The following is a 9,508-nucleotide window of genomic DNA, read 5'->3' on the forward strand; positions in this document are numbered from 1 at the left end:
GAGAAATAAGAAATATCCATAGAAGTACTCAGTTATGATTTCTTTGTTATTACGTATTTATCAAGATTTAAAATTGAGAAAAATTCTTAAGTCTAAGTTTCAATATTGTATTATAGTCTTTGCCAGTGGGAGTTTTCGTTAAGGTGAGTCAAAGGATCAAGAGACTAATTGGTTAAAAGAATCTTAATTTAGAATGAACAGTCAATTATTTGAATTCTCAGTGCCTTAACAGGCACATGGGTGTTACGAAATGAAGAATGAAGTCAAAGAAAAAGAATTCTCATATTATATTACCAAAAATAACAAAGCTGCATTATCAAGCTTGCAACTCATGGCATATTTTCCTACCAAAAGAAGGCAACCAATTATAGACTTTACATGGGGGGGAATCAAATCACTTGTTTGGAAAGATGGAAAATGCCTCACAATCCGAGGGTTTCAAGAACCAATTGCTAAAAGCTGGTTTCCCTTTGAAAATTTTTGAGGCTGAGCAATATTCTTCAGCTCCTTCCTGCAAAGTAATTTATGATTGAATCATGTTAAGATATGCCATGTCATGAACAATCTTCCCCAATAGTGTCATTGGGTTACTTATTGTCTTGACTCTTGAAACACAAGATACAGATGTGTTGAGAGGACAAAAATACGTTTAAAGAAAGGAAACAGCCTAAAGTAATTTATAGGCTAATTTATGAAAACAAAGGATATAGGAAACATGTTTATTGTCTTTGTCCCTTTAGTCTCAAGACAGAAACCAAACACTACCATAGGGTTAAGACGTGAAGAACATGAAGAATACCTTGAGATTGCGATAAGTAACCTCATTGGCTGGAGAATTTCCAAAGCGTTTCTGGCTCAATAACAAGAAAGCCTCTAACAATCTCTTTCTGTAAATGTCAAATCATAGTCAGCACTTGACAGGCAATCTATCTAAAATGGCACATGTTGGCTTACTTGCATAACAATGACTCAGTTGAAGGGAAGAGTGCTCCTTTTGTAGAGGTGCCTTGCTTTCTTCCAGTAGTTCCAAGGATGACTTCATGCAAGCCATACTTATTCCAGCATATAGAATATCTGCAAATTTAACTGTTCAGATAGATGTAAATATCGAGCCACAAAATTACACGAACAAAAGAACTTTGCTGAAATTTGATGCAAGTACCCGCATGTTAAAGTCTCTGCAGCGCTATCGGATTGTTGAAATTCCTTTGGTGGTAGTGGGGCAGCATGAAATAGGGGCTAGTAAATTGGAAAGCACGTTACAATCAGCAACGTACAACTCAACTTTCGATTTTACCACACTATAATATTTGACACTTACCTGGTTCACTCGAAATGGGGCTATTAGCTTATTTGACAAAGATAATATTCGATCTAACAAAGTTCTTTTCAAGTTATCTTCAATGTTGAAATTCTGTGGACTGTTAAGTGGTAGACCAACCGTAATTGAAGACACATAAACAGGTTGAAGAAAGTAGGAAAGCAAAGCTCCTGGAAAAGGAAACAATATTACCACACTTGAATTTTGCAAAGGAATAAGGTAATCAATCACTGTTTTATCAATATTAGGCAAATTATTCAAATGAACATTTTTCTGATCAGCATATAGCTTTGTTTCGTGTTTGTAAACATGACTTTTTATGTTGCACTAGCGGCTACTATACCTAAATCCTCATATTTGTGTTACAAGAAAGATTCACAAATAGGCAAATAGTCCTGGTTTAAGCATGTCTAACCTTGAACACCGACAGTGTTCCAACGAGCTATCTTGTCGGAGCAACTAACCGATAGAGTAGTATCACCACGACCCGGCTTCCTTTGGACTGTCCCCTTTTGTTTTAACCCATCATCTGGAATTGAATGCAAAAGCAGTTCTTTAGACACAAATATCGCACGTGTAAATATTCTAGTTCTTTATCATTCAAGAAATCGCATTAAGGTGAACACAATATCCATCATATTTTATATGAATTATATTCACAGAAAACTTGCTAAAGAGATGTTAACATGGATATATTTATTTACCTAGAGGTGAAGATGAATCACTTTCGCCTGAGGGCACAATCTCCAAAGGCGAGTCAACCGAACTCAACGAAGAAGCTCCACCTAAACACAACCAACCCAACATGGTAAGTGGTAACAAATAAGGGAAGGATTTTGATGATTAGATATAGACAAGATAAAGTGATAACTAAGTTTACATGGTAGCTGTGATATGTACATATGTAATTTCCAACCCCTCTTCATGTTATATTTTCTTTCACTAACGCACTCAGAATCCAGCTCAAACTGTAAGTTGCCATCATCGACTTTGAACCATTTGCATTCATTGCTAGGCATATGCTTACTACAACTTTCAGTAAGATGCTGAATCTGTGTATAGAAGAACCTGGTGTGAATAGAAATGAATGAAATAATATCTTCTCACATAACAACACATATACAAAATTGAAAACTTACTATTCCACAATACATCTTAGAAATCATTTGAAATATCACCTACACAATCTAAGATCTTTCAAAACTACACATGAAAAAGCATAGAGAACAATTTCTACATTCAAATTGATACATTTGGAGGACATAGAACATGTTCAAACTAAAACAAGAATGCCGTTCAATCTGCATAAGTTTATGAATTTAATCTCTATACAGTAGCAGCATGAAGATATTGAAAACCGATATAAGATAACGTGTTGCCAAATCAATGAAAGTAAATACTTTTCACACTCATTTCTTGAATACTCATCCAAAAACAAGAATTTGATTGGATTACACTGCTAATATATCAGAATTGAACTAGTTTACAGCATAGTAATGACACAAAATGCAGAAAGCTCATGAAAATCATAGTGAAAGAAAAGAAACCTCATCAAAGCTCTTCGAGATATAACTTCAGCATGGGAATCATGAACAACATCACCACAGGAACGTAAACGAGAGCGTCCAATACACTTTGTTCCTGTCCCCAATGCAACAACTTCCAAATCTGTAAATACTTAAACAATGAACAATAAGTGAACTCTTCAGCTTTCATAAAAAACTGAAATTTGAATTCTGGGTATAAATATTCCAAAGAGAAGAAACAAAAGAAAGAGGAAGAAGAAACCATTGGAAGGAGAAGAGAGAAGAAAAGCGGCTAAAACGGTGACTTCACGGCCTTGAGGTTTTCCCTTTTTGGGAAGAGAATTATACAAACTAAGAACCTTTTCGGATACCCTTTCACCAAAACTTTTTTCGTGTGAAGAAGACGTAGACATGATTGAAGTCGAAGTTGAAACCGACGAGCTTGAGGAAGCCATTGATTCTGCACACTCACTCTGATAGAGATGACACAGACTGGGCTTTAGACTAGGCCCAACCTGGGCCCAAATTCAAAATATCTCTATACTTTGGAAATGAGGCCTTTTTGTCCAAACCCTTTTTATAGGTCTGTTAAAAACCTTGTCCAAAAACGTTGTTGTTAAAATTATCCAAACCATCGTGTCCAAAAATAAGTTAAAAAAGTTATAAAACATACATAACATATGAAATAAGTAAAAAAAAAAACATATACAACATGAAATTTACTCTGTTTTTTTATCTCTACACATTCTCAATATGCATAAGAATAAATACTAATTACCACCGTCCACTTTATTATTTTAATCTCATGAATTAAAAAGAGTGAATGAAACCATTTCCATAATTACATTTAATAAAAATTTTAGACATACCATTAAGAGAGCGTATCGTTTCTTAAATCATAATAGATAACTAAATGATTTTAAGGAAAAATTTTATATATACTAACTAAAGTACTAAACACAACTAAGCATCTCACAATCAAAAAATTTCCAACGTGGTTTTGCTGTGCCCCCAACCCCACTATTTTTTTTTTTGAAAGATCAAAACATTATTTATGTGACTTGTATGAGAAAAACTGAAGCAACTTGCTGTAGGGGAATAATGCCAGGAAGGCCCAGCAACAAAAATAATAAAAGCTACAAATAAGAAACGACACTGTAGTAGAGATTAGAGGACTTAACATGGTTGCTCCAGTCTAAAAGATAGTTGGTAATACACTAATACCTTTTCCAAATGAATGAGGTGTATACAGTTGGCACATTAATATTTCTTTTTTCTTCTAATACCACTATATAGTTTGGTGCCAATAAAAGTTACATCCACCTTTAGCCTGGATAAAAAAGCTACTCATCACAAATCACAATTGCCCATTTTCCTTTCTCATTATGGATGCGTATAAACCAAGTTTAAACATGGACATTTTTCCGTTATATTTTTATGAACTCTAATTCAAGTCATGTGAAGTAAGAAGGATGACAAAAGTGTAGGATACTGTTAGTCAAGTGAGAAGTAGAACATTTGTAGAACACACGGCGGAGAGAGTGGAAAGTGCCTACACGAAATGCACATACACAAACGCCACCGTCCTATAATTACATCTTTAATTTTCCACTTCAATATATTCATTTTTTTTTTCTTCCTAGAAAGATTATGATTATGAACAACCAAAGCAATGATATGACTACTAGCTAGTCACTTGTTGACTTTTTGTCCACCCCTACAATCATGGTCCCATATGTAGCATACAAACAACAACAAAACGCAAAGCGCCGTCGTTTTAGTGTGTCAGAAATAATAATAAGCCTCCATGCATGATGCATATGCTTTTGCTGTCACACATTTGCATCCTCATCTCAATACTCACACGTGGCACATTCCCGCTACTATTACCTGTAATACCTGTCGGCACTCCACCGTCACCGTCGATCTTAATCAACGGCTCCAATTTTCCTCCACGGCTACAACACGTTCTGCTCCCAAAGATTCCACGTTACTATGCAATCTTTTTCCTTTGAAAACTACTTCCCGAATATTTCCATTTTCGATTTAAAAAATCTCAATGAATTTAACAAAATCTATACCCATGTATTTTTCCAATTAGAAAATATTTAAATCCAAAACAAGTGTACAATTAACAAAGAAATAAGTAAGCAAATTTTCATGTGAGAAATTCATAAGAATTGATATATCCACTTTTTTTCTTCTTTATTTATTTTTTAATTTTTCACATATATCTAGATGTATCTTGTTATGTGTCTACTTTAAATTGAAACCAACCCGACCTTATAGCTTGTAACAGAGTTGAAGAGGCAGAGACATTGTCTAACAGAACCTTAGCTACAAACCTTGTTTTCTTTCTTCTCTTTTAAACTTTCTCTCGAAGCTATGGCAGAACAACCAACCAAGGTAGAGACACCTCCTGCTCCGCTGGTAACTGACCCTCCTCTGGCCGAGGCACCGCCGCAGCTCCAAGATGCTGCCGAGAAGAAACCGCTGGCTCCGCCTCCGGCAGCCGCTGCAGAAGGGACCAAGGCTCTAGTTGTTGTTGAGAATGAGAGTGAGTTTTCTGTTTCTTCCAATTCTCAAACTTTTTGTTGCACAGAATTATGGGTTGGCTTCAGAATTTCAACTTTTTATTACTGGAAGCTTATAGTTCGCTTGCTATGTTATACGCATATCATATTAATTTAGTGCGTTGAGAAAGCTTCATACTTAGTTTGGGCATTCAAATTATGATATTTGTCCTTGCTTTTCCTTTAATTTCTGTTTTCCTTCTCTGATTTATCAAAGATTTCTGGTTTTTCATCAAAATTGCAGCTTGAATAGATTGGATTTTTGTCTGATATTGGTTGATATGGTTTCAGAATGATATTGGAGCCGACTCACTCTTCTCTGCTGGATTGAACTACTTTCTTCCTCTTGCAGCACATTAGGAACATTCATAACTACTCAATTCTTTTTCGTTTTTATACAATCCTTAAAATTTTAAATCAAATAAGTGGCTGTAATTTTTAAATATTCTCAATGACTATTAAGGAAGTATAAAGATTTATCTATCTAGCTAAGTGTAGTATTTTAGGTGTCAATTAAGCTGTGTATTCAACTAGACCCCATAACATATATGAATTTTAATTACTATTATACTCTCTACTTTGCCTTTTTTTTTTCTCAGTCAGGCTTGTAACATCATTTCTTGCTCTATGCATCAATCATTAACATCTCTCCAGTGCCAACAAAAGAGAAACCACTGAGGTCCTCCTTGTTATCATAAAATAATAATTTTGTTTCCCATGTGCTGAGAAAGTTGTTTGTCCGCACTGGCAAATAATTGAATTCCTTTTTTTTTTGTATAAAATTATGGGTTTGCTATAGGAAAGTTTAATTGTAATGAATACTTTTCAATGGTAAATTGGTATGTCCTATTGATTTTTCCCCTCTTTTTAATTATTCAAAAGAGGTAGTTGTGCCTCTTAATTATTGCATATATAACACGCAACCCAATTAGAATCCAATAACTGGATAAAGCATGCATTCTTAACATGCCTAAGTGGATTCCATATTTTTATTTTCTATTGTTAATATGGAAACAATGATTTCTTGCTAATTTAAGAATTTTTATCTGCATCTTCTATTTGGTATATGTATTGTTGCCTTGGCTATGATCACTCAAGGCTAAGTTCTAATTGACAACTAATTACTAAACTTCCATGAACCCAACTTCAATAAACACTTTTATCAAACTCTTCTAGCCTTCTAGAGATGCTGCTGTAGTTCCTAATTCTATATTACTTACTTATATTTAGAGTCAAGTAATTGATCAAGTGCATGAGCTCTTCTAATTGGTTGGATTTAATCTAATAATATATATAAATACTTCTCCATTTGATGTAGTTAGAAAACCTTGACATCGTTATTTTTTGTCTTTCGATCAACAGAAGCAGTGGAGCCAGTTAAAAAGAAAACATCCCTTGATAGAGGTTAGTGTTGGCTTAATTCAACTTCACATTGTTCTTAACTAGTTAATATTTTATTATTATTGAAAGAGTCATGCTACTTATTAGATTTTCAATGCTCGAACAGGAGTGCCTTCGGAAGGAGGTATTTGTGGTTTCGACCAAAATAAACTTACTAATATTTGATCTTTAATTGCGATTTTTTTCATAACCACTTGAATGCATCAACTTGAGAGCGACCCTCTCCAGGTTCTCAGTTCGAAATAGTTTCTAGTCACACTGCGAATATATATATATATATATATATATATATATATATATATATATATATATATATATATATATATATGCATACAGAGATAGAGGGACAGAAAATATTGGAAAGTTGTGTTCTAGGACACACTGTTTTGTACCTGTCTCCAACTATAAACATATTTTTTTGTGTTTTTCTATCTCCATTTTGATGTATCTTCCAAGAGAAGTGATTTGTGTACGTGTATGCTATGTTCAACAGATATTGCTCTTGCAGAAGTGGAAAAGGAGAAAAAGTTGTCTTATGTGAAGGCATGGGAAGAAAGTGAAAAATCTAAAGCAGAGAATAAGTAAGACTTCAAAACTTAAAATACTATACTAAATAAGTGCCATGCAGATAAAATTGCTAATGATTTTGTAACGTGTTTAGCATTGTTAAGGTTTTATTATTGATTTGGTCCACAGAGCTCAGAAGCAGTTATCTGCTGTTGGTGCTTGGGAAAATAGCAAGAAAGCAGCTCTTGAAGCTAAGCTGAGAAAAATTGAGGTAATGACATTGACATCACCTTTCCATGTTGCCCTAACACACAAAGAAAACAAACCTTTTCTTATGGGTTAAACAACATTGCAATCTAAAGTATGGATAACCATAATGTTCTTTTGTTAGATTTTTTTTTTTTGTCTTTTCATTCAAAGCTAAGAACAAATTATATCAACTATTGTGGATAAGGTTAGATGCAGAATCATCAAAACTTGAGAATTCACCTACGAGTTTAAATATACTAGAATCATAAAACTTAAACGTGCAACTCATTAGAAATTTTTAGTGTCACATGTAAAAAACAAGACACTATAATTATTGTCATTACATGATATTAGTAATTATTAAAACACCCTTTTGAGTAACTCGTTTTTATGTGTGAGAGAGCAGGAACAGTTGGAGAAAAAGAAAGCAGAATATGGCGAACAAATGAAGAACAAGATAGCATTGATTCACAAGCAAGCTGAGGAGAAGAGAGCAATGGTTGAAGCAAAGCGTGGTGAGGAATTTCTCAAGGCTGAGGAAACCGCCGCTAAATATCGTGCAACTGGGACCACTCCAAAGAAGGTCCTCGGATGCTTTTGAAATGTCATAGTTCTTTTTTGGTGGGGTCTGAATTTCATAGCGATAATTGTCAAATTTTTGTATTGTTTGTGTTTAAAAGGTTATGTTTAATATGTGTGTATGAAATTAATACCTAAAAAAAATGTTTATTATAAATATTACTTAGCTTGCTTTTTTAATTTTTATTAGATTAAAGTGTGGTATGCTGTTTGTTTATTTATTCTTTTGTTCACAACACTGTCACACACTAATAATTGAGTAATCGAGTTTCTCTCTCTCTTCATCATTAAAGTGTGGTCATTGTCCGAAAACGTTAATGGTGTATACTTATTTTGCAAAATTAATGATGAACAGAGAATTGTATAATATGTTTGATTAGATCATGCTTTGTGTAAACCCAGAGAGAAACAGAGAATAATTGAAATGTAAAGGGTAAAAAAAAGCACTTGTAACATTACATTACAAACCCTTTTATATATTCAGCTTCATTAGTCTCATCTCTCATGCAATGAATCATGCTTCTTCATTTTTAGACAACAGTATTAGCAGGGGGTTATTCACTTATTTGAAATATGATTAAAAATAATGTAAACATATATAGCTTTAAAAGTAAAGTTATCAAACTAACAACGTTGTTGTTGCTATATGTGAGAAAAAGTGATTGTGCGTGCATGTTTTATAGCAAGGAATGTTACAAGAAAAAGCTGCCAACTTTGGAAGATCACGCCTACTTCCGTGGCCACCATTTTTGTTGATATAATTGACAAGAATCTCATCCTCTTCAGGTGTCTATGGACCTTTCTTCAACCCCATCTTGTCACAACATGGTGCCCTTCCCATATTCCTCTCCCTCTCTCTCTCCAACACCAAGCACACAACAATAACAAATAGTAGTAAAGATCATTAAACAATCAAAAACAAATGTAGTACGAAAAAGTGAACTTTTTGGACAGTTCTTGCTGTGGTTATTTCTACCACTAGAAAGAAACACCACAAGGAGAAACTTGAAGCCTCAAGAGATTCAAAAAGTGATGAATATATGTCTAGCATACATGGTGAAGGGCTTTAAGCACAAATATATAGAAACAAAGATAAGAGGGGGAAAAAAAAAAAATAGATATTATATCCATTGCAGTTTACCTTTCTACTACATGCACCTCATCCACTTTAGATTTCGGAGCCTTCTCTCTATGGGTGGCAATGGGTAAGGTAGGGTAGGGTTTCAATCTAACCCTAATCCTACCCGTTCTTAACTTGCGAATATTCGATCCTACCCGCGGGTTACTAAAAAGATGTAATATTATTATATAACTTGATGATAATTTAAAATAGAACTGATTTTTATGTAAAA

The 9,508-nt window shown here is 34.0% G+C and overlaps 2 protein-coding genes across 3 annotated transcripts; one reads left to right on the forward strand and one right to left on the reverse strand.

Moving 5' to 3' along the window:
* Positions 1 to 258: 258 nt before the first annotated feature.
* LOC112705522 (tRNA-specific adenosine deaminase TAD1) lies at positions 259 to 3,307 on the reverse strand. 2 transcript variants are annotated; one of them, XM_025756355.3, is made up of 10 exons: positions 3,110 to 3,307; positions 2,869 to 2,989; positions 2,202 to 2,389; positions 2,026 to 2,106; positions 1,737 to 1,850; positions 1,322 to 1,491; positions 1,163 to 1,239; positions 955 to 1,074; positions 800 to 887; positions 259 to 511 (listed from the first exon to the last, which is right to left on the reverse strand). In XM_025756355.3, exons 1-10 carry the CDS (start codon positions 3,300 to 3,302, stop codon positions 395 to 397), a joined length of 1,269 nt encoding a protein of 422 aa, XP_025612140.1. In that variant the 5' UTR covers positions 3,303 to 3,307; the 3' UTR covers positions 259 to 394. The 2 variants fall into 2 exon arrangements, with proteins under 2 accessions (XP_025612140.1, XP_025612139.1); XM_025756354.3 differs by having other exon boundaries at positions 2,869 to 2,998; positions 3,110 to 3,305.
* Positions 3,308 to 4,212: 905 nt separating this feature from the next.
* Positions 4,213 to 8,345, forward strand: LOC112705523 (remorin 1.4). Its single transcript, XM_025756356.3, has 5 exons — positions 4,213 to 5,404; positions 6,783 to 6,824; positions 7,315 to 7,402; positions 7,518 to 7,599; positions 7,984 to 8,345. The coding sequence occupies exons 1-5, from the start codon at positions 5,233 to 5,235 to the stop codon at positions 8,176 to 8,178; spliced, it is 579 nt and encodes a 192-aa protein (XP_025612141.1). The 5' UTR covers positions 4,213 to 5,232; the 3' UTR covers positions 8,179 to 8,345.
* The last annotated feature ends 1,163 nt before the right edge of the window (positions 8,346 to 9,508 follow it).

The sequence above is a fragment of the Arachis hypogaea genome, chromosome 8 (assembly GCF_003086295.3).
Source record: "Arachis hypogaea cultivar Tifrunner chromosome 8, arahy.Tifrunner.gnm2.J5K5, whole genome shotgun sequence".
NCBI classification, from domain to species: Eukaryota; Viridiplantae; Streptophyta; class Magnoliopsida; order Fabales; family Fabaceae; genus Arachis; species Arachis hypogaea.

Excerpts from the sequence above, each read along its gene's own strand:
- LOC112705522 (XM_025756354.3), bottom strand. The coding sequence starts at position 3,302 with ATGGCTTCCTCAAGCTCGTCGGTTTCAACTTCGACTTCAATCATGTCT. Across the intron at positions 2,999-3,109 it reads TCTCTCTTCTCCTTCCAATG|TATTTACAGATTTGGAAGTT; the intron begins GTTTCTTCTTCC and ends TCATTGTTTAAG. Across the intron at positions 1,851-2,025 it reads TGATTCATCTTCACCTCTAG|ATGATGGGTTAAAACAAAAG; the intron begins GTAAATAAATAT and ends ATTCAATTCCAG.
- LOC112705523 (XM_025756356.3), top strand. The coding sequence starts at position 5,233 with ATGGCAGAACAACCAACCAAGGTAGAGACACCTCCTGCTCCGCTGGTA. Across the intron at positions 6,825-7,314 it reads GAAAACATCCCTTGATAGAG|ATATTGCTCTTGCAGAAGTG; the intron begins GTTAGTGTTGGC and ends TATGTTCAACAG. Across the intron at positions 7,403-7,517 it reads AAATCTAAAGCAGAGAATAA|AGCTCAGAAGCAGTTATCTG; the intron begins GTAAGACTTCAA and ends TTTGGTCCACAG.